Here is a 25,700-nt window from a genome sequence, read left to right on the forward strand (position 1 = left end):
ATCCATGAGGATTAATGACGCACACACAATAAAATCCATGCATTCTCCGATTACATCTCAAGTTGAACAATAAACCTGAATTTTGGTCGGAAAAAAATTACAACAGCTGCACGGTGAAGAGGGAATCATCAACCTTGAAATAGTTGAATGCCATCTGGTGACGTTGCATTTGTTAAAAATAAAAGAATCAGCAAAAAACCCACCGTGGTTTTGTCAGCGAGGAGTTTCTCTATGACTTCAATAAGCTGGTCCTTCTGTTCTGGATCCAGACTGGGAGCAGAGAAGAATAAAACCATTAAAAGGCATGAAACATATGCTGGAGAAAGAGTTACCCATCATTTATTTTACTGATGAAATAATCTTCTTTACACACAAAACAGGGAATCAGGGGTCTGAGAAGCGAAAGGATTTTCGGCATGTCACCTGTAGAGTTTAGGGATCGCGTGAGCGGCCGTCTTCCTGACGTATGGAGACATATCCGAGGCGGCTTCTTTGATGGCCAACATCATTATGGGGACGATGATCGTGACTCGGATGCTGGAGAGGACTCGCAGAGCGCTGGCTCTGATCAGCTGGTTTGGATCCTGCAGAATAATAAAAGCTAAGAGTTAAGAGATTAGAGCAATGTGAGGCTATTATAGGTAGACGCTAACACCATGACGTTTAGCAGGCAAAAGATAAACCATTTGCATGAATAATGGGTAACTGTGCATGACATATGGCTCATTTACGTTGTTAAACCTTTTTGTGGGACTTTCCAGCTGGTAGCAGTCTACGAACAGAGACGGTGAAAGAGCTGAAAACAACGCTTTAAAGATAAAAGTCTCTATTTTCCACAGCAGTGGTGGAACTGTAATAGCAGAGATGAATGTGGTGGCTGAAACATTATCAAAGGACCATAAAAGCGAGACAGAAACTATGTCTGCCATTGGCTCTCGGCCACTTTCATTTTGTGATTTCCGCTCTTAGAGGGACAAAAGGTTGGAGACGCCTGCACTGCACGAAGCTTTCAGCTGAAGGCGATGCTGTTACTTCTGCAGGCATTTTTTTCATAATACAAAGTTTTTAACTAATTAAAATGTTGACCTGTTGATGGTGCTGGAAGAAAAGTTAAGTCATCAGAATTAATCTTGTAAATCTGGACCAAATTTCACAGCAATCCATCCAAGAGAAGTTATTACACTCAAAATCGTGAATGTCAACCTCGTGGTGGAACTAGAATAAATGTTAGGAGATCACCAAAGTCAGGAGGATTCATCTTTTGGGAAGCATAAAATGTACAAAATGTAGTTCCAGTCTAGTGGTGGACCAACTTTTTGTGAGCCTCTATGTTGTCTTGTTAGTACTTGACAATGTCTCCTGAAAAATGACACTATGCATTTTAATATTCTCACTCATTCATTGTTTGTGCACACATTGTAAAGCGTCAATATTTTAGAACCTTGTATATTTAATACTTACTTCTGTTTTGCCTCTCGGGACTACAGATGAAAAATAGCCTCTAGGCTAATAATGTTTTTATTAATGTGCACTGATAAAATAAAAAAATAAACCATTTAATATATATAGATGAGTTTCATCACAACATCAGATCCAAATCTTTATAGATTTGTGTATTTCTCATGCGGAAAAAAAGTCCCAATCTGAAGGAATTGTCACTTGAAAGCTGCTGTACCTTCAACCCTCGCTGAAAGGTGGAAATGGAGAGCAGAGCGAGATCCTGCTGCTCCTCAGCGTAACGCACCAAGTAAACGTAGACGAGCTTCTTCACCTACAGAGAAGTAAGAAGATGGAGAAGAAAAAAACACATTTAATCCAAATTATGTAGATTACATCCGTTGGATACAAATCTGAAGTGAAGGGACATAGGAAGTGATAAAAACCTTGAAAAGAGGAGAGATAAAGCCGAGCCCCACGGGCCTTTTAAAAACGCGATAAGATGATTCATAAATCGTAAGATAGAAAATAAGGAAAAAAGCCTCAAGCCTTTTTTCATTTTTATTTTACCACATAAATCTCCACAAACTGACGCAAAAAGCACATGGAGCGACATGAAACCTGGGCTCATTACAAACCTCAATGTTTTTACAGGCGACGTTTTTCACCACAGCAGGGAAGAGATCGGACGTGTTCTTGCCTCGGGCGATCATCTGCGGGGCGGAGACACAACCGGAAATAATAATTAGCGGTGACGATGTCACACGGTGCCATTTTTCAACCGTCCTGTCAGAGAAGGTGCAACTGGTTTGGATTTTGATCTCAGGCGTTTTTTCCCAGCTTTTCCTTCCCTTTCATGCTCGTTGTCCTGCTGGGATGACGACTGAAGAGAGATGGGTGTGGAGCTTCAGATTATGAATATTTACCAGCCGCCTGCACAGTTGGTTTCTCTAACCACTGGAGTTACATCCTCTAATACTTTGACTCACAGCTGAGGGACATTAAATCTCACTTACAGTCCCGTTTTAGTTTGTATCTGCATCTCTCGTCAACATGATCAAATGAAGTTTGGTGGAGAGAACAAGCTTTTGGGTCTTTATATTTGATCTTCATAAAAAACACTGATGACGCATGTTGTGCATCCTTCATACTCACAGCCACGATCCGCTTCATCGCCTCCAGCTTCAGGGAGTCTTTGTTGCTGTCCAGCATCTCCTTCAAGTCGTCATGTCTGACGGAGAGAAAAGAAACACGGAAGAATTACCTCACGGCTCTTTGGTTTTGTTTAAAAAGCAGCAGAAGACTGTTTACCGAGGCCTCCAACGAGAAAACTGTTTTACGATTTCCTTTCAATGCTCAAAATGTGTCAAAATGTGCCGGAGTGACACAGAAAATTATTCTCTTTGAAGCGTGAAATCCAGCTCACAGAATATGGGAACCTTTGAAACTGCAGCTCACAAAAGCGGGGTAATTGGAAAGAGACGTAATCTCTAAAACATGTTGACTTCTTATAGAAAGTATAGATATTTTAGCAGGATGGGAGGAAGAAGGTGTGAGCTCACTTCTTCTTTTTTTATTGAGATAACTATATCTATTAGTAGATCGACAGAATATCAATCAATTATTGCAATAAGCAATTATTCTGATTATAAATGAATTGTTTAAATCAGTCATCGAGCACTAATTTAAAACAGTGTATTGTTCCAGCTTCTCAAATGTGAAGTTACATATATTTTTATCAACATCATTTTATATTTAATTTCTTTGTTTAAAGGCGTCACCTTGAGCTTTTTGAAATTGCAATTCTTTACTTTATTCTGACTTTCAATCGATTAATTGTCGGATTCCCCTTCAGAGTTGAGGAGTAACTGTCATCATCCATCACAGATGTCCTGCTTGTGGTAAATGTGTCATATAAATAATAATAATTCCTTTTTTAATTTGCAGTAAACCACAATAGTATGCGGGAACGATATTAGTTTAGGATTCATCCTCTGAGCAATGTGGATCTGAGGCCACTCTGTGAATAGTTTGTATAGTTTTTTGTATAGTTTAAAATACTGTAACTGTGAGCAGGATCCTTTAAGTGGATTTGAACAAATCTAAACCAACATCTCTACCCTGCTGCAAAACAAACACACAAAAACAACAGAGACGCTTCCTACAGGAGGATCCTGCAAACAGCAGCAGTGCAGACAGACTTGCCGCTACGGCAGCCGGGTTTAAATGTCCTAAATACTGATCAATGGCACCTTTTTAATTTCAATTCAGTTGATTTTGCACAGCCCCAAATCACTAATTTGCCTCGAAGGGCTTTGCAATCTGTACACATACGACATCCCTGTCCCAGGACAAATAATATTCTATGACCATAATGTAAAATTGAAAATGTGAAATCCTGTTTGACAGTCAATTCAAAGTCGTACCCTGGTGTTTTTTCAAATGTTCTATATCAAATGTAACATCAACTTTGTCACCAGATTAGTTTTATTTTCGCATGCAATATTTAAGACTAGATTTTTTAAATGTTTTTGTGAGTTTTCCAGCCTGTATTCATAAACAAAACTCTTCTGAAGAGGAGGAATCCGCTCACTGAGAGAGTCTCGGGTGGGGATTGTTTGCCGGTGGGCGAATGTGATTTAACGGCTGCAGAGCTGCACATTTCCCCCGACTATAGTTTCCAAGGCAACAAAAGATGCAATATAATGATGTTAAGTGATTTCCTGTCTTCCTGCAGCGCCTTTGTTGCCTCTGCCTGAAGGTCTGCTGTGCTGACGTACTCCTGAGACTTCAGGCTCCGATTCCTGTCGCTCACACAACAGGTGTTGTTCTCCCGAAAGAGGTGTTGTATGTATGTCTCGTATGTTAGTCACGTTTATTAAATCATTTCAGCGCTAGTAGGAAGAACAGACTGGTTTTGGTGTAGATAGCGTCACCGAGTGTTTATAAAAGCTCTTAACATTATAGACAATATATGTAAAACTATTCTGTTTTTCTGGATTCTTTAGTTTCAGTCACACCTTTTTTGTTTTTGTTTGTCATACTACGTTTCCACCAATCCTTCAAATTTCCACCTAAACTTGACCAAATGTGTTGCATTATATTTCTTGGATGATCCAGGAGAAAGTTTAATTTGCTTTTTAATGTGCCACACGTAGATAATGACCATATTTGAATATCCATGATGTAATTGTGAGTCAGACTTTACTGAAGTTTGGCAGAATTCAGAGCCAATAATATGTGTATTTTGAAGTTGATCCATATATGCAGATGCAGATTTTAAAATGAAAATCTAAACATTTTCCAAAAGGTCAAATAATGACTATAGAGATCTTTTTAGAATACTCCTAAGTGAATACTCTAAACTGCCCATTCTCATTGAAGCAACCAAACACACTGAAGCAAACACTACAAATGACTTGTCTAACTATTTGATCCAACAAGTGTTTACATCATACCTCAGTACGAGTGTGATTTATTACATATTTCATCTGTCAGGTAACAGTGAAGGAGGCTTTGCCGTCTGTGAGGAGACAGCCGCTGCAGAACACAGTTGATTTATCGCGACTAGAGTTTGTTTCTAAGAAAGATTTCTGCTTTTCGTCTCCATGATTGAGCATCAAAGTGTTAATATTATTAATTGCATGAATAATATAAATCACTCTGTCACACACTATACAACCTAAATGCATCAACGAGTGTCGGAATTAAAACCTAACTAACAGCATCTATAAAATGCTGTTCGTGGCGAGTTATTTTTGGCCGTGAGTAGCGAGCCGAAGCGGGTTTCTTGGTTACAAGTACGTGGCTGCCGACCAAAACAAATGACAAAATAAACTCTGGAAATGCAAAGATAACTTTGCCCAAAGGACCCACTCGTTTCATTTGGGGACGCCTCTGGGCCATAATCCCAGAAGTATTCACATTTCTATCAACTCTTTATTACAGCCTGAAACCTCCTCCGTCTACTTTGATGTCAACTGCTAAACATAAAGTGGTTTTCTTTTTGTTTAGTTTTTTAAAAGGGGACAAAACATGAAAAGAAAAGTCAAACAAAAAAAAACAGCTACAGCATTTCTATGCCAGATTTGGCATTTGTTTTTTTTTGTCATTCCTGTGAATAACAGCACAAATGTAGAGAATGCAATATCGATGCAATAAAGTTATGGAGCAGACTATCAATGAAGCACATTTTGTTTGATATATGTCACATTTAAATCATGTCTACTTCTAGCCTGATCGGACCCCTTTAACTTTACCAAATGTGCTGCATAAAACATTTGGATGAGCGTGACAAAAGTTGAAATTAGTTAGAAATTGTTTACCGTTCAATATCTCAGTTTAGATCTCGGCATGCTAACGTCTGCTAATTTAGCACTGGACACAAAAGTGCAGTCTGGTCTGTGAATTTCATAAGTACTAGAGATCATTTATTCATAAAAGTATTGGACAAGTAAAGATATTCAACTGCCGACGCTGCTAAATGAAAGCTTCTGGATTCAGTTTCCGCGGTTCTTCCTGAAAGGGGGAACATGGAGTTTCTATCAAATAACGTTCACACGGTGTTTCACAAACCAGAACCAGAAATCTCAACCCCAAAGACGGAGCTACAGGAATATTGTTTGGACATTTCTGTCACTGTCCCCGCTCCTTTAGAGCCACGCCAACGCCTTCACCATCGAGCGTGGGCCTCGCAGTTTGCAGCCTGAGCTTCTGAAAGGAAAGACTCGAATGTAAAAGGAGACGACGGCTGCAGCAACCACACCGACCTTGTTCTGCGTTTGCTCTCGCCCTCCCGCTCCCCAGTGAAACCTACAGCTGAAAGCAGAGAACTCACGACACGTCTCTGGATGATATCAACAAGGAAAACAAGGAACTCATTTATGATTTAAAATCCACCATGACAAGTTAAGGTCCAAACTTTAACAGGCGCTAAACCAAAGTGTCACAATGGATAAGAACAGTGGTTCTCAAATGGGGGTACTTGGCTGAAAAAAGGTTGAGAACCACTGGATTAGAGAAACTGTACCAACCGACCACGACCTTAATTTGTTTGTACGGCCGATGACAATTCACAACCATGATCGGCTTCGTTAATTAATAACGTGACTGGGATCCGTGTGGTGTGTTTGAAGACAAACAGGCTTTCTGAAAATCTAATTAAAACCAGACGCCGAAAAACGTTGATTACGTTTGCTCTAGCGGCGGCCAAACGTTCAACCTGTCGAGGGGGAATTATCAGCAATTTGCAACCACAGACAAGTCACACATGCATTGTTAGTAAAAGGCGTGGTGTTGGCAGTTGTGGCGCAAATGGCTGCTGAACTCGGTCAGTGGGTCTACTTTGTATTTCTGCTCATTGTGATGTAACTTTAGGAGTGTCTTCAAATGCTTTAAGTCCCTAAAATCTGTACCGTCTAAGCTGAAAGGTTATGTCAGTCAATACCTCATAATAACTGAACTTTCTTTTTAATTGCGTCATAAATCCTATAACAAATCAACCAACTGACCAATCTGTAATGCCAGGAGAGAGAACTATCTGGAACCCCAAATCATAAAATACAAATTCTACACAGAAAGTCAAGTTGTACAAAGTGTACAACATAAATGACAAAAAAGATTTATTTTTTCACTTTTATTTGAGATCCTTTTTGAACCAGGATCATGCAAACAACGATGTCCCACTGGGTTAAAAACAGAGCAACACTATTACAATTTAAGGGAAAAGGTGGAGAAAGAAAAACAATATACGGTAATTAACTTTTGAAAACCAAACTATTTTTAGGCCCTTTCCTCGAAAATTGCATACCCAAACTAAAAAGGGTGTATCTCTGCAACCACTAAGGCTATTTAAATAATTTGGGTTATAATAAAAAGGTACACATGTGAGATGTTGTTCAGATGTGGAAATATCAGTCTATATGTTACTGGTTAAGAGTAAATGAAGATGAAAATTAAAAGGTTTCAGGTCCGCCTAGAAAAAAATCACTTTCAGGATGATTATTTCTTTGAAATGATGCAGATGTAAGGTCTAACTGTAACCCAAATCATAGCACAATATGTGATCATTCTCTCTGCAAAGGTTGACTTTGATAAAGTGAAGCAAAACAAAGTTAGAGACGGTTAAGTACAGAGAAAATTCAGGCGAGGACTCCAACATCTGTGACATTTGAATTTGTTCATGTACCAAACCAAATATTTCACTTGTATATTACTTTTATATACATATATATTATATTATATATGTATATTATATTGTATATATTATTGCTCCGTTCCCCCCCCCCCCCAAACAATAATTTAACAGCCAATAAGGAAAGAAGAACATCTCTTCCACCATTTCATACACTAAAACTCTTCTTACTGTATTTTAATCAGAGCTAGTGGCGCAGGTTAAAAGTTATTAATGGACCAGGAGACAAAATACAGCCTCAAGTACTTCAAAGTCTACATGCTTGACCATGATGTATTTCAACTAACTATAAAATGCCTCGGTGAGTCATCCTCTTGAGGACCGACAGCCCTCTGACTGGCTTCACACGTCCCTGCTCTTGCCCACAGAGCCGTACGGCAACTCGACACCAACACCGGTTCTCTCATTTCTCTGTTTTTTTATCCCGTCCTGACGAACAACAGCTGAATTTACAAACAGCTCTGAATTATTTAACCCCGCCGTGGTACAGCAGAGTGCACCAGCGGTCAGGTTACCCGGCACCCAAAGCCAAGAGATCAGCCGAGTCTCCTTGGAAAGAAGAAGGCCTCAAAAACGCTCACTTGTACATCTTCAACCGCAGCGTCATGTCGTTCCCCGAGAACAGAGCTCTGCACGACTCAACAGGAGCAGATATGGAAATTCATTTGCGTGAATCAGAGGGAAAGATTGAAGAGTTGCAGTGTGCATTCATAAGCAGGCAGTTTTACATAAGCCGACTCTTTCTGCAGAGACTTTTGAACGTTTCTTGTTTTTGTTTTTTTCTTAGTGACGGATGTAAAATATGCCTCCTTAAGCCAACCGAAACTGTACTTCAGTGAATCTCTCGTGCTGTAAAATGAGAATAATCCAGTTTATAGGCACGACCCGATAATATCCAAAAGTGTAATTATAGCTCGCTTTAACCAAATCTATTTCGGAAGAGAAGCACTTGATGTTCGTTTGAAAGGTTTGCAGTCTAATTAATTGAAGAGTACAGCGGCTCCCATATGGCCTTCATGATATCATGGATCAGATTCACAAAACAGAATGCAAATACACGTCTTACATAAGTAACGGCACATATACAGAAAGGCTACGGACACATATTTACCTTGGACTTATGTATCATAACAAAGCTACACATACAGTATTTGTATGAAAGGGTAAACTGGTGCAAATCACTTCTTTTTACCGTATGTTCCCGTCTGTTTTGACTCGTGAGCATTAAAGATTGAGCATTCTTTACTCTTAAATCCATATCACATGTTGCAGATGAGTTATGTGATATTGTCTTCAGACTGGAGCTGAAATGACAGAACATATATTTTGCTAATCAATTCATCGTTTGTGTCAAAAGACAAGCAATTCCTGGTTCCAGCTTCTCAAAAGTGAGGATTTTCTGTTCTATATAATCAGAATGTTCTCTTTTAGATCGCAAACTGAATGTTTAGGGGTTTGGACAAAAGATATTTGGAAATCTGATTTTGTGAAACTGTGCATTTACAGTATTCTCTGGCGATTTATAGACCAAACCAAGTCCATTATTTGAGTAGAAGGAAAGTATACACTTATTATCTGAGCGCTATAACGTTTTAGAATAGTTTCATAAGCCTGACGATACAAAAAGCAATTGAGTGTTAAAGAAATATACTTGTTCTCCTCTTCTGACTTGTTGTGGGGCACCGGCTATTGATTTATGCTCTTCTTATACTTTGAGTCTCATTGTTATCTACCCTGGAGATTCTCTGTCACATGAAATGTTTGAACGGGTCGGGATTCTCTGGATTTTCCTACCGCAAAGGTTGTGTTTGGAAACTTCCGCCACCTCCACCACCTTCATCCAGTGGTGCCCGCTCCTCATGGTTTGCTCCTCCTCCTCCTCCTCCTCCTCCTCCGGATCGGAGGTAGCGCAGCTCGTCCGGCTGCAGGGCGCTGTACCAGGCCTGGTGCCCGCCGTCAGGGGACAGCACGGGGCTCTTGTCGTCCTCCTGGCCCTGGCCCTGGCCCTGGACCTGACTCTGCACCGTCTTCACGATGTTCGCCGCGTTCACCGGCAGCTGCAGCAGCAGCCGTTGCATGGTGGTCATGTTTGGAACTTGTAGCAACCTGTGGAACTCTAAATCAGCTGAACCCCGTCTGTTTCCACACAGCAAAGAGCAGCTTCAGTCAAGAGTCTGCGTTATAATGCTCCTTCCTTTCGAGGTTAAGTTCATCCAATGTGGACCGAGATGATGCAACGAACCTCCTCACAAGTGCTCCAGCGGCTCTTCTTCTCAACGGTGGCGAGCTTGATGTGCTTTCCTCTCCCGAGAGCTGTAATCCAAATCCAGCAGAGCTCCGGTGCAGCGTAGGTTTTTGTTTCTTTTTTTCTTCTGTTGCTGCCGAGTCCCTACGCATCCAGTGTGGCAGCAGACATCAGCTGCTCAGTAAATGGATGCTCGGCAGAGAAGGGGCGTGGAGTTGTACTGGCCTCTCCTCCCGCCGCTGCAGCAGCTCTCTCTCTCTCTCTCTCTTTCTCTCTCTCTCTCTCTCTCTCTCTCTCTGCCTCCCGGCGTGCATACAACAACATGTCCACACAGCTGAGCTCTCCGGCAGTGACACAGCCTCTCCCACCGCTTCCGCCACGCTGTCACTCGCCCCTCCTCACGCTCGCCGCCTCTCCACGTTGACGGCTTTCTCGCGGCCAGCGAACCTTTTCTGATCCTCGACAGATGCTTCCTCTTGCTCATTATGTTAAAAAATGACACTGTCTTTTACATTTTTTACATTGGGCGAGGTGCCTTTTTCCTTTAGTCTTACATGACTCAGCTTTCTTGGCCGTGTCGTGATGTCTCTCTCGCTCTCTCTCTCTCTAACAAAAATAACTGCCTCGAAGCACAACTCGCATATGCTCTTCCTGTGATCTGTGACGGCTCAGTCGGGACTTGCTGACATTCGCTAAAGACTAATACGATTTTAAATCGGTAATGTCACCAGGAAACACCTGGGGGTTGCAGCACTGTCGTTGAATTACACTGACAGTGACAATGCTGTGACAACTGATGCCATGTTGGATATAATACAGAGAGAATATCTTCCTGCAGTCCTTTCAGAAAGTATTTTTGGTGGTTTGAAATAGAAAATAAAAAAGTCTTTGATCTCTTGGTTCTCAGTTTAGGAGGAACATATTTCATTAATTATCTCCATCTAACGGCACAGAAACAAAACACATCACGGTCATTATTCCAAACATCCGAAGAACATCCAGTTCTATAAATCCACTATGATTCTAACCACAAAAGACAGCTGCTGCTAACTATTATTTTCAATTTTCTCCTCTTTTTATCAAAACTTGTGTGTCGGATTCTGGGTGCAGTGCAGCGATATCATATTTGCAGTACAAAGAACATATGAAGGCGGCCATGAATTAATAAACTCTATATGCAAGTCATGAAGTTGGATAATTCATATTCATCCCCCACTGGGGCCACGATGGAAATAAGCTGTGCAGCTTCAGTACGTTTGTGTTATCTTTGATACTGATGCATGTGTGCGTGTGTGCATGTGCGTGTGTGTGCGTGCATGTGCGTGTGTGCGTGTGTGTGCTTTCAAAAGAATAGTTGGACATTTTGGGGTCACGCTCAGAGTTAGATGCAAGGACTGATACCACTTTCATGTCTGTGTGCTAAATAAAAAGGTTAACTCAAGTAGCTGGTTAGCAAAGACTGGAGACAAGGGAAAGATAGCCTGGCTGTGTTGTTTGTCTTTTAAACACACTGGTTGTCATATCTATTTAAAAAAACAAGATATAATGTGTTAATTAAAGAGCTTTAAACGTGCAGGAAGGCTGATGTAGTACTTCTCCCTGTTCCCAGTTTTTATGCTAAGCTAAACGTCTCATCTAAGAATGTAAAAATAAATGTATTTACCAAAATGTTTAACTATTCCGTTGAAGAAAAAGGCAATGTTTGACTTCTATCAACCTTTTTGAGGGGCCACGAAACCCCAAAACAATACGGGCATGGCTAACGGTCTAATGTATTTGACAAGAAATGTAAAAGTCACATTTTCACAAAAGAACAAGCAACTAGCCAAAGAAAGCCCACAGATCCCACTGAAGTCTCAACCAAAAGAAGGGCAACCATCCCTTGTGAAATTATACTTGAGAAAGCAATGTGTTGCAGAGCACAACAAAACAAAAACATCTCAGTACCAAGAAATATCCACTGGCACAGACCAACACCCCTATTAAACTTACTATAGTCACACTGAAGGACTAAGATACAGCGAACACCTTTTTTTCTTGCTCAGACTAATAATAACACGGAGGTTGACATGGTTTGAGGACTGGAGCAGCATTTCACATCTGCCGTGTTTCCAAGGAGACGACTGTGAAGGTCGAGTCAGCGCTTTCACTGCCATGTTTACAGACAATGTGGCTCATCTACCTTCACTGAGGAGACATCAACGTACACAAACACAGAAACACAACAACTCCCAGTCTACAGTGGAATCTAATAAAGACGGCTGAGTTTAACCGGCAGTAGTTGGCATGGCAAAGAAACTCAAGGCAAAATGTGTCCCCTTTAAGATCCAAAGTTCACAGTTCACAGCCACAGATTCCATATACCATGTATGAACAATGAGCTCCCTCTGTTGGTGAGTTACGGTGAAGCAGTGGTATCAGTCGGTAAAGCTTGCAACATGTTCCCAAACCGAGATACATGCAGAGAACAGGTGAGAAACGAAACCGGAGGGAAAGGGGTTCCGTTCAAAGCTCACAGGAAACACTGAATAGAGACAGCTCGTACTAAATAATTCACAAAATAAAAGCCTGCCGCGGGAAAACAAAAGTGCATGTAATGACGACTACAACTAGAAGAATTCATGGGTTGAAATATGATACTTTTTTTGTTTTAGGATAAAGCTAAGTGAATAAACTGAGCTGACACAACTAGATGCATTCAGTATAACTCACAACACACGGGCAGTGATGAATCATATGGATGCATTTTGGATTTGAAGCCTTTAAAATGGACAAACCGTTTGTGGACTTTGACTTTGACCAGGTGGATGTGCTCGGGTGACTAATAGAAACACTGGTGTGCTGTGTTCGGAAATGAAGACGTTATTAGTTCTAGCTCGTTTCTTCACCCACATGTTCACTCTACCAGACGGCCAAACTGGCAGGGAATGAGTGGTTGAGGGCTGGTTATGCACTGCGGTGCTAAGAGGGAAAGCAGAAACAGGTGAGCAGAGGAACGAGAGACAGGACAGGTAGGGAATTCTGAGGGCATCTGGTGGATGGATGGAGAATCACAATGCAGGGGTCTGGAGGAAGTGGCTGGAAACACGCTGTGCATTCCAAAAACCCATACTATTATACTACTTAGCATGCCAAAAGAAACAGATTGAGTATGTTCCAATACATAGTATGTTGAATGCATTCGGCCCGCCACGTCATATTATGTGGACAGGATTGTGCTTTTATTTTGAAGGGAATTTTTAATGCAGCAGAGTGCCGTCTATTCAAACTCCTCAATGCTGCGTTCACAGCACGCTTTACTTGCGTGAGTTTACACGCCGGACTATATGTGATAGTTCGCTTCATTCCCGACTTCTTTTTTTAATGTTTGTGCATGAAAGCACTGCGAGTCTGTTAAAAAAGGCTGACGTTATAAAATGATCATGTGTGTTGTATTACCTCGTGTCCTTAAGATGCACTTTGGGGTTTTTAATTGAATGTAAAAGGGAATATTTGGCATACTGGGATATTCTGTACAATCTCAGGTTCAAACTGCACCATCTTTTCATTCAATCAATTTGAGAATTTGAAAATGTTCCTCACTTTGGATCTTGGCGGGTCATTCAGGGTGATGGTCCTGCAGCCAGACCAGTTGAACCACTGCCCCAGACCACATGAATGTTCTTTTTGGCTCACAATTATTTGTTGGACCAGAGTCATGTCCTTCTCAACTGTGACAAAAAAGCTTTGAACAAAGTTAATATAATAACGTGCGTTTGATCTTTGTCTTTGTTATTTTCTTCTGTTTTAAGTTTGACCTTTGATCGAGTAATGTAGGTTTCTTAACCCTAAATTAAATGGATTTATGTCATAGTAACAGAGAAATTTGCTTACATATATTTTTACATTTATATAAATGCATGTACAATATTTTTACACTTGAATAAACAATAATCAAATACAAAAACAGTTATTTAACAATATGTTCGGGAGCAGTTAAATGTACAGTGTTACAGTTACAACCGGCCCTTTGAGAACGACCAAGATGCTGATGTTGCCCGGGGTGAAAATGAGTTTGAACCCTTGCTCTACACCAACGAGACCGTCCTTACAGAGGACATTTTTTGGCATGTCATTGCAGGAGAAGTTATTAACGGCATTAATAATGACTGCATGACATTTAGGTGAGCGAGCTCCAGGGCTTCGGTGCGGTGCATGCTGGCTCACTGGCGTAACACCAAGAGACACATAATGGGCCTGAGACAGTTAATGTCGTTTGGTTCACCTGCCTTTAGCATTATAGCTATGCTATGATAATACCCACAACTGTGTGGCTATACAGCAGTAGAGGAATACACAAAAATGCTGTTTGGCTTATGAAGAACATGCACTAGTGACTGTGGCTCAGTGGTTAGCAGGTCTGTTTGCAAGTCTGTCAGAGGATCGGCAGTTCAAGCCCCAGCTCCGCTAGTCCATGTGTCCTCGAGCAAGACACTTAAACCCAAATTGCTCCCCATTGATGTGTCTAAGCCACGGTGTTTAAGGAAATGTAGTCGCTTTGGATAAAAGCTTCAACTAAATTAAATGTAATACAAAGTGGAAAAGACTGTTTTCATGATTCCTTCACAATCTGGATTCTGCAAACGTAATATTCTTCTTCTTTTTTTAGACATGAATAATATGCAGCTGTTTGTGTTTCCACGGGTAGTTTGTCTCAGGATACACCTGCGGTGCCTCTCATTTCAACCTGAACGGAGGTCTAATCAACCCGACTAAGTGAAAACACCGGTGTGTACATATGTTCCTGTATGTTGACAAATTGAGGAGAAAAAATAAAAATAAAAGTGTGACAAAAATGTACCAGACTAACTATATTTGATGTTATCAAAGCATTATCAGAGCCACGAGTTCCTCCCTGTTTGTCCAGTGTACCAAAAGAAAATGTTCCTGCATGAACAAAATGTTCCAGGAGGAACAAATTGTTAAAGGAGGAACATTTTGTTCCTGTGCAGGACGACTAACCTCCAAAAGGAAGAATCCGTTGATGCAATCATTTAGCAGTGTTGGATAAGTGCAGCTGCAGTTATCTGCATTGGTTATCCGTTCGCTGTCTTGCATTGCCTTAAAAGCTCACACATCAAAGTGTAAATGTCCGTCTTGCTAAAACATCTTTAAATTTACATATGGGCATGTGAGTATAATTTCTCTGCTTCACTTTGTTTGAGTTTTCCTTGATGTTAGAACATTCTATGGATTAACTTGATGCTTAAAAATGGTGTCATGGAGAGAGGAGAGGGATACAATAAACAGGCTCCTGTTTGATTGCACAATCATTTTTCATTTCTTATTCACATGGTTACGTATCATTCAATACAACTCAAAGTGCTCACTTTGGATTATCATTATTATTAAGATAATAACAGCTATGAATAGCGCTATCAGTACATTTCTTGGTCACAATACTTAAACAAAACAAACCTAGGGGCTCTATATAAAGATTGTTTGTTTATGTATACGGAAATTATTATCAACTGATATAGCGCGATCAGATTTTATAAACTCACAAATATGTAAAACATGTCAATTAACGACACGCATTGTAATTTTCAACTATCTTTCCCAACGTTTAAAGACCAAAAGAATCGATTAACCGGAGAAAGTGTTCAGCAGATGAACAAATAATGACTGAATAATCATTATTACTATTATTACTTAATATTGTGTTTGTCTAGCTACTGTACTGCATGGGTGGGAAGGGGGCACACACACACACACACACACACACACACACACACACACATGGGACCCTGGATTAGAGGACAACAAACTCAGCAACTCATCCATCCTCAGAAATATTGTTGTGTTGTGTTCATATAGGAGCATGACTGAAGAAGGTATCACTAGTCATTGTAATCCCACGATTGTAGCTAAACATATATATATATATATATATATATATCCGGTCATAATAAACCGGCTCTCACGGTCGTCTGACACCAAAGCTGCGCCGCCGCTGTGCGCGCTGTCCAGCAGGGGAGGTGCTGAAAGAGGCCTTCCCTCTTGACAGGCCTTCTCTCCCGTCTCACCTCACAAAAAAATGAAATATTAAACACCCCGATGCTCTAAAACGCTGTAATAAAAATAGATGCGCATTCATTAAAAGTCCGCACCACAACCAGGGTTCGCCGTTTTTGACGCTGCCGCCAGAGCGACCAAATCACGGCGAGAGATTCACCGAGAAAAAGGTAGAGACCGCTTTAAAATCACGGGCCGAATAACACACAAAGTTTATATGTGTACATGTTTAACGGACAGGAAACCACATTCACGCTGCGGCTGGCCCGCCATAGCCTCCACCCCCACCCTGCACACTATGACAAATACAAAACGACGTCAAGCGGCACCGAGGAGGCAGGTGGCTTCGTACCTTTTGTAGTCGGACGAGAAAATCCCTCCGCTCGCCGGGTCGTGACCATATTCCGGCTCTCCGACGCTGGACGAGCCCCCCTTCTCGTCGTTGAAAGCGGAGCTGGCGGACATCGTGGCTTTCTGTTGTTTTTGTTATTTTATTTTTGTTATTTTTTTCGTCCTTACAGTGCAGCGATGGAGATTTAGTGCAGGGGGCAGCGGGGTAGCAACGGCTCTTAAAGGCACACACACACACACACACACGGCGGTTATCTGTGAGATGCTCAGTGCACAGGGGGGTGATGGGTAACGGGCGGGGGGGGGGGGGGGGGGGGGGACGGACGGACGGACGACGCTGTGGTCACGTGATTTGTTTCAGATTGTAGTCCTTTCACTAGGATGTATAGGCCGTCACAGGAAGCCCTGTGATGAATAACAAAGATCATTTGAATGAGAAAATCTAAATTTGATGACTCATCATATCAATATTCCTGACTTATTCTCCAAAAATAATAACTGAGTTCCTCAATATTTAAGAATTAGTCTCTCAATATTATGACTTAGGTTATAATGATATAGGAACATTGTTGCTTTCAGGTAGTATCAGACATATTCATTGCTAATTATTATGTTATGCCTCATTAAAGTTAGGACCAGTGCAACAACATACATGTCCCCATTTAACAGTAGGTTTTTTAAAATGAATTAGTGTGCAAGAAAAAAAATCCTACATATAGAATAGTGTCTGATCAAAGACAAGATGTGCAAGTTACTCTGTGCTTTCTCTGCATAGATCACTTTCCTATGGATAGGCACATTCCTATTCCTACATGTAAATTGCTTTCTGACTGCTTTCTCACATTTGCAAATAAATAATTAATAATAAAAAAAACAAGAATAAATCAATATGTTTGACTTATGTATGTATGTATTCATCCTTACTTACCATCTCATAACTTTGTAGTGTCCAATTATATAACTTAGCAATATTTGAATTTAGTATCTCAATATATTTTAATATATGTCAAAATATTTTTTTTGGGACTTAGTATCTCAATATTTTTTAAATAGTATCTCAATATTTTGGCTTACATCTCAGAACAATGACTAGTATCTCAATATTTTGGACTTATCTCAAAATAAAAAAATAAAGAATTATTATCTCAATAATATGACTTAATATCTCCATATTTTGACATACCTACCACGACAAATGATGTCCATTACTCAGCTTTCTGTCATTGCAAGCATGGTTTTGAGCACTGTGGTAGAGTGAGCAGATGTTGTAATTGTTATATTTCAATAAGTGTGTACTATAAATGTATATATATATATATATATATATATATATATATATATATATATATATATATATATATATATATATATATATATACGTAACTACATCTGGCATGCTATTCTTAGCATTAATCTGGATAATATTGTGTAGGCAGATGTGGCTCAGGAAGTAGAGCGGGTCCACCACTAAACTCATGTGTTCTGTGAAGGTGGTATGCGATGCATGTCGATGCTAATACCTTAGGTACTTATAATCTACTTAAGTAAAAGTGTTAAAGTATTAGGATTGGAATAGTACCAAAAAGTGAAAAATTATCATAATGCAGAATGGTGCATTGTAGAATCGTGATATATTACTGGATTAAAATGAGTGATGCATTAATGTTAGCATCACTTTAATGTTGCAGCTGGTAAAAGTGGGGATTACTTTAACTACTTTGCTGCTCCATGACACAGCTATCATATAAATATAGTGGAGGAGAAATATAAAGAAACGTGAGTATAAAATGGGAATACTCAAGTGAAGTACAAGTACTTCCAATAACATCACTTTAGTAAATGTACTTATTTAGGCTATATGAAAAACTGCTGTAATGTCTTGAGCTACAAGAAACCAAAGTAATTATCAGATGAAACGTTGCTGCAGTATAAAACAATAACAACAACAACAACAACAACAATAACAACAACAACAACAACAACAACAGAAAACCAACTTAGTATGAAGCCAGCTCCAACCTCAAGGTTGGACAGAGGCGCGAGGCTCGTCGGTTTGAGGCGCGAGGGTTGTCGGTTTGAGGCTCAGGTTTGAGGCGCGAGGGTTGTCGGTTTGAGGCTCAGGTTTGAGGCGCGAGGGTTGTCGGTTTGTCTCCACCACGACAAACACCTAACTTAGCTAAATAGTTAGAGCAACGGTAGCTTTGAGCCGTTTTCACAGACATGAGCATACCCCGTGGAGAAATGAGGAAAGGCAGTGTGCTGCTTCACTCGTAAGTTCACTGTTTCACACAAAGTAACGTTAATCAACACAGTTTAATCTCGGGAGAAACCAATATACTATGCTAGTGTTAATTTTAGCTCGCCTACCGGAGCTAGTTAGCTAGCGTTAGCTATACTAGCTAGTACAATGTAATAATTAGCTAACGGACCGTTTTTAGCTTACATGGCAATATAATTCCACTTAAAATATTGATAAAAATGATCGTCTGTCAGTTTCAGTTGATTTAATGATGTTAAACTAAACTTTAACGTGTTACCTTTCTAACTAAACGTGTTTTTAATGATTAAAGTGAGCTAGCTTACCTTGTGGTACTGTTATGTTGTTAGCTAGCGTTAGCTAAGTTGAATATGTAATTTAGCTTTCTTCTAGCTTTAGATCTTCTCGATCTCATTTCAGTTCTAGCGTCTCACAAACCAGAAAAGGTTCCCTCATGGTCTGGGGCAGCAACAGGAATAAGAAGAGGATCCCTCATAAAGCTACCAAAAAAGGAGTCCGGGTATCTATTTAATCTAAATAACGTTAAGCTTACACTTTAAATCATCAAGCTGGTCTAGGTGCTATATAAACACCGTGGAAGTATCTAAACGGATTCTGTCTGTGCTTCCCGTCTTTGCAGGTGTTGAACGACGAAGGCAAAGACGTCACTCCTCTGCCGCTGTATCGTGCAGCGCCAGGAGACGAGTCCCAACCAGGCAGACACTTTCTGGACGAAATCTCTACCAGCTCGGGATCAGACTACTTGTTGAGATCCACTTCAAGCTCCAGTGTGCTTTCTTGCAGGTACTAGGTGGTAACATGCGGGTGCACCTTCTGAGCTGATGATCAAATGGAAAAAAAACAAAACAATTTACAGTAGAACCGATTTTAAAGGGATGAGTGAAGGGTGTGTGTGTGTGTGAACCCATTCATAGCTACACAAAGCTACACAACTTGAATTGAGTAAAGCAGTAGTTTACCTTCTCACCAGCTCTGTTAGATGTTTACTAGTAATCTGTGACTCAGTATTCTTATGTACAGATTTGTGTACAAATGTTTTGACCATGGGAGAACAGATGTCAACAGGAACCTGTTTTGATTTATTTTATGGTTTGATTATACGCAAATAGGTTTGTGCCAGGACCTGGTTATCTTGTCAAGAAATGTGCAACAATTAATAAACTACCTTTACGTTTACTCCTGGTCATCAATTACACGCGTCAGAAAAGTTAGCAAAAGAGCAATCAAGTAGTGACTTTAGTTTTTGGATAGGCAACGGGGGCACTACAGTGGATATTATTTTATAGACACATTTCTGACCACAAAATAATGACTTTTTCTCCCAGCTCATTTATGGGCAGCAGCCAACAATATACCGCAACGTCACTGAATACAGACAGTGAGGATAGTGTTCTTCAACTGGACAAACCAATAAACCATCCAGCTACAAGCGGTTAGTATTATATGGCTTTATATATGTTTATTATCACTGAGTCCTTCTGGTGATTATCATATCCTCGATTGCTTTGAATTGGTCTTTCATATGTATGATAAGATAATGTATTGACAATACAGTTTTACATTGTTATACTGTGTGCGATAAAATATTAACATTGCAGCAGAATACAATTAAATCTACAGCATCTTTAAGCAGATAGTCTTTTGTGGTATTTTATACATGTATTCTTTATTATTTCTTGTTTCTTATTCCCCGCCAGAGGTGCCGAGCAAAAGAGACGATGTGAAAGAAGAATTGACAGAAGAGATGTTGGATGAGGTAGTAAACATCTGCCTTACTGAAACCGATACCATTTCCATGCTGGACATACCCAGCACCTTTGTGTTAGAGAATGCTGATGATGCAGAAGCTATTAAGTGAGTGTTTGTTGGCTTTCTTCAATATGTGGCAAAATCTGAAATGCACAACAGGCACAGGAAGTGGCACTTTATGTCTCTAACTTGGGAAATGCTTGTCACATACTGTGCAGTTTGTGTTATACACACACTATATTGTTTGTTCTTACAGAGAGAGAAACTTTCAATATGTACAGCTTTGTAAGAACAAACTGGGCAACGATAAGTACATGGCACGATCCACACAGACGTTCAATGAAGCACCCAAAGACAAGCAGATCCAGACGGAAAAGATCGTTGCGGTGGATGAAGGTCAGGCTTAATTATCCTTCAAATCAATCGAGAGTTTTCAGATCGATGCAGCAGACTTCCATCACAGTACAAGGTTTTGCTGCAGTTCATAAACATAAACGACCCATATTTTGGTGTGTTTGGCGGTTATTATTAGGTTTCAGTTTTTCAAAGTAGACAGGTAACTGAAATTCTCTCATGTCCACAGGGACGATTGCTTCTGTCTGGGACATCCATGACTCTTTCGCGAACCAAAATAAAACCCTGGAAAGTAGTGAGGTGGCTGACTTTCCAGAGGTTACCATGAACACCAGCAAAGGGCAAGAAAAGAGAGGACAACAGAGCAGCAGCTGCAGCACAGTCTGCATGGGTAAGAAGAACATTGACTGTTAATGTTTAACTTCTTTGACCCAGCAAGTGCGTGGGACTGGAGAGGTTCTAAGGATCAACAAATTCTTGCTTGAGACTAGCTTTGCAATAGCTTACATGTATCATTTTCTCATATTTCATTTCCTCAGGCAGCACCAGTAGCTCACAGTTAGAAATGGAAACGTGTGGAAACAGTTTAAAGTCTGATTCCGACCTGCAGCTCATCATGTTGTCAGATACATTTAAATCCAGCTTGTTAGTGATGGAGAGGAGCATCATGGCAAATGCATTTCAAACCAAGATGGCTGCTTATAAACAGCTGCCCACACTGGAAGGTAAACTCAGGTTATCACCACTTTCTCACATTTGTTGGTGGAGGTCCACCAGACTTACACTCTGGACCATTTCTGTTTCAACTGCAACAAGGAATTTAGTCAGTTCCAAAATGTAAGTGTATTTGAATAAGTGTGGTATCCAGAGGTATAATGTTGATTGTGTAAGACCCTGACAGCACAGTGAAGCCCGGGACCGAGGAACAGAGCGAGGAGGGTGCGGAGAGCTCTTCATCTCCAATGCTGGAACACCTCTTGGCTTTCACCTGCGAGCTCACCAGAGGATGCAACATTACCAGCATGGCCTGGAACAAGAAGAACCCGGTAACAAGGGCCTGAAAAAACAACAACATTCAAACCAGCTGCTGTTGTTTGAGAGCAGAACAAATTCTTCACACCAGCGTCAGCGTCATTTTGTGTTCGTTGTGTTCATTCTCCGTGTCTTAAGATGAAATGGGTTTCCCATTTAACTGCCTTCTCTCTTTATGGGCGACATTTAATACACATTTGAATAATGTTGATATATGCAGTTTGCACATAACCATACTTTAACAACTGTTAAATTATAATGGACAAACATATATGTTGTTATTGTTCTACTATTACTAGTCTTCGTCTTTATAATGAATGTACTTATTGCTTTCTGTACAGGCAAAATATCTCACACTTCAACTTTGTTTGCTCCCTGTAAGGATATCCTGGCAGTGGGCTATGGTGAATTTGACTCAAAGAACAAGAAACCAAGTCTGATCTGCTGCTGGTGCCTAAAAAACCTCACGGTATATTTAAATATGTTTTTGCTGACATCTTCCAGTGCCCTATCTCATCTTGCTAGCATTACCGTAATTGAGTAGTAATAGGGAATATCTGACATCTTTTTGTCTGCTTTTTCTTCGTACATGTTAAAATGTATGGGGCGGCTGTGGCCCAGGGGAAAGAGCGGGTTGTCCAATGGGTGTGTGTACGGGTGCACTCCATTTCCCAGTTTAGTTCTTAAGGAAACGACTGATTGTAAACGTGTCCCCTGTGCAGTGGCCGGAGCGCATCATCCACTGTCATAGTTGTGTCATATCCCTGGATTTCTCAGCCAACAACCCCAGCCAGCTGGCTGCCGGGATGGACGACGGCACTATGGTCATCTACGATGTCAGTCAGTACGACGTCCCGTGTATCGCCGACAGCAGGTGAGGACTATGCGTTTGTGTGGACGTTGGAGCATGGAAATAACCATAACAGAAATACTTTTGGACAAAATTAATTTTTTTGTTATCTTTCCTAATATTTCTGTTCCGCAGAAATTGTTTAAAAAAGCACCTGCATCCAGTGTGGCAGGTCAACTGGATCAAACAAGGGATGACATCAGAAGGGCAAGTCAGGACAGAAACTCTCATCTCTGTGTCAGCAGACGGCAGGATTTCCAAGTGGTTCCTCTGCAGCGAAGGTCTTGACTGCTTAGGTACTGCAGTCTTCAGCAGGATATGGTTTCGACTGGTTAAATCACATGTCGATCAAATCTCTTGAAGAGAAAATATTGTAGATTCTGAAGTAAACAGCGCTATTGTTACCTTTTGTCATCATCTTCGGCTAAATCTAAAGTAAGCAAAGTTTTATTTTTTACCACTTTGAAACTTTCAAGGTCGGTTTTCTGTGAGAATGCTTTCATATAACTTGTATATAGCTGTATATTGGGTGTTCTCACACAATAACCGTAATCATAATATCTGTATTTATTCTTTTTTTTTTTTTAAATGCATGTTCTCAGACCTGATGAAGAAAAAAACAGAAAAAAAGAAGACAGAGCAGGTTCTGCCATTCATGGGGAATCCTGGTCTTTTTGTTGACTTCCATCCAACAGTAAGTTGGTCACAGCAATCAAATAGATGATCGAGGAGGGTTTGAACCGAGCCTAGTCCTCAGACTCGGACTTCCTTCTTCCAGACAGACAATTTTAGACGAATGTTGTTGTTTTTTCTGGTTTGTGTGTTTCTCTGAAAATATATCACCTATATATATTTCTCCTGGCTTTCCTTTATCCTGCAGGATTGCAGTATCTATTTGGTTGGCACATGGGAGGGGCTGATCCACAGGGGCTCCGTCTCCAACAATCAGCATTTTCTGGGCACTTACCAACAACACTTTGTACGTCCGTCTGAATAGAATATTAGAGTAGATGATATTTGAAATGTGTAAATGCACACATTGTTGAGCAGTTTAATACGTTAACTTTGGTCTCATGGATGATGCTTTGATTAGAAACCAACCAGTAAAAACTAGTTTGGGTTGTTCCGGACTATAGATTCATCTCCTCACATATGTGGAGTGTACATGTTTCCGTTGGCTGAAATAATTTAGTAGCAGTGAATGACATGTAATAACAAAAACATACAATACTTTGTCTTCAGTGTTTTTGCTACCCGTTTCAGTGTATTTACAACCATATCACACCTTGCTCTCTCTCAGTGCCCCGTGAACCACATTGAATGGTCTCCATTTAATTCTGATATATTCCTGAGCTGCTCCTCTGACTGGACCATCCAGCTGTGGAGGAAGGACCTCTCTACCCCTCTGTTGAGCTTCACATCCACCCAGATGGCCGTGCATGCCGTCAAGTGGTCCCCAAATTGGTCCACGGTATTTGCAGCACACAACGGAAAGCAGGTGGAGATCTGGGACCTGAATTTGAGCACGTGAGTCCGACCGACGCAGAGAGAGACGGCGTGTACTTGTAGAGCTCTGTCTCGTTTACTTTCATTTGATGCTTTTATCTGATTGGAAACATGAGCCAGAGACAATCCTGTGTCCACTAAACACAAACACCTCCTTTCAGCGTGTATCCATCAATTGTGCACCACGCCGCAGCCGGCGTGACGGTGACGTCGCTGCTGTTTACCAGAGGGATAGACGGTGTCCTGGTTGGGGACAGCGACGGGCAAGTGACCGTCTACCGGATCAAGAACCTCAATGTGGGAGAAGACAATAAGGTAAAACCAAGGAGGCCTATGTTCTATTCTACATGTCGCCTATTGTAGAACACTTAAAATATGCAAGCACATGCATGTGTAAATGAATTTGTTGTGTTTAATATTTATTTCTCCATATTGAGAAGGGTTTGCAGAGCATACAAGCTCCTTTCCCAACAAGTAGTTCCAGGCAGGATGTCAGACAATTACTGAGAAACGGTCTTGAATATCAGTGATTTCAGAGCGCTAAATGTCAAAGCAGCCTTTATAATCAGCTCTGTTCCAACGACTGGCTGATGCTTCAGCAACTTTGGGTGAAACATTCAGAGAAGCAAAGATGAGATTCAAGACGGCAATTTTTGTGAGAGTGTAAGGAGGAATAGTCCGTGTAAGGTAAAAGGTTTTGTACGCTGTACACGGGTCAAACTGTCTGTCTGGCTCTTTCTTTCAGGTGGACGGTTTGGAAGACATCATTAACTCTGCAGGTAGCCTTAGAAAGTGAAACTTGGAAACTGTAAAAAGCTTTAATCTATTTGCCATTTTAACAATATCAAACAGTTGTAACACTACCAAGGCTGGCCATTTTGTTTTAGAGCCACTTTACGTTTGTGCTGTATTCATTTTGGTACGTTAGTTCCATTTTTACCAGTTATTGAAAATGTTGTCAATTGTAGAAAAGTATCTTTAAATGTATGAAATAAATCCTTTATTTCATACATTTTAAAGGCTGGCCATTTTGTTTTAGAGCCACTTTATGTTATATTAATTTTGGTACGTTAGATCTATTTTTACCAGTTATTGAAAATGTTGTCAATTGAAGAAAAGTCTAGAAAAGTATCTATAAATGTATGAAATAAATCCTTTATTCAATGTAGTTTGTATATTTATTAGCCAAACAACAGAACCGATTAAACAAGGGATTGTACAATAAAAGCTAGAGGAAAATTACTACAAAATGACCACAATTAAAACACAATTTAAAAAAAGGGAAAGACAATTAGAGCATTTTAATTTTACTTTATATTTTAAATGCACTACAATTAGTCTAGAAACCTTTTGAGATATTTGTCTTGATTCTCTTTTAACTTCAAAACTAATATTTTAGGAAGTTAAATCTAAACCGTCATGTTTATAAAATGAAGTCCAGGAGGTTCTTGTTTGTCGACAGTCTTTAAAAAGATGGAGCGCTTTTCACCGTGTTAATAAAAAGGTGCATTCAGTTTGAACAAAAGAAAGATATTTTTTGTTTTACACACTAAAAATAAGCGACGGAAAGTTGAGATCTAAAGACTTGATAAATTGTGACGACAAGAGACGGCTCTTGTTTTCAAGATTTAGGGAGACCTCTGCTGGCAGA

General features: G+C 40.3%; 1 protein-coding gene across 1 annotated transcript in view; it reads right to left on the reverse strand.

Moving 5' to 3' along the window:
* Nucleotides 1-9,717, reverse strand: part of ap3b2 (adaptor related protein complex 3 subunit beta 2) — a gene marked incomplete at both ends in the record, with an annotated part of 29,055 nt that extends 19,338 nt beyond the window's left edge. Inside the window, 6 exons of the mRNA XM_079224289.1 lie at nucleotides 204-270; nucleotides 424-584; nucleotides 1,676-1,771; nucleotides 2,076-2,150; nucleotides 2,593-2,668; nucleotides 9,425-9,717. Coding sequence (XP_079080415.1) covers nucleotides 204-270; nucleotides 424-584; nucleotides 1,676-1,771; nucleotides 2,076-2,150; nucleotides 2,593-2,668; nucleotides 9,425-9,717 — 768 coding nt within the window. The remainder of the gene's footprint in view (nucleotides 1-203; nucleotides 271-423; nucleotides 585-1,675; nucleotides 1,772-2,075; nucleotides 2,151-2,592; nucleotides 2,669-9,424) is intronic.
* Nucleotides 9,718-25,700: the final 15,983 nt, after the last annotated feature.

This window comes from Taurulus bubalis (assembly GCF_910589615.1).
Source record: "Taurulus bubalis genome assembly, chromosome: 9".
Lineage (NCBI taxonomy): Eukaryota > Metazoa > Chordata > Actinopteri > Perciformes > Cottidae > Taurulus > Taurulus bubalis.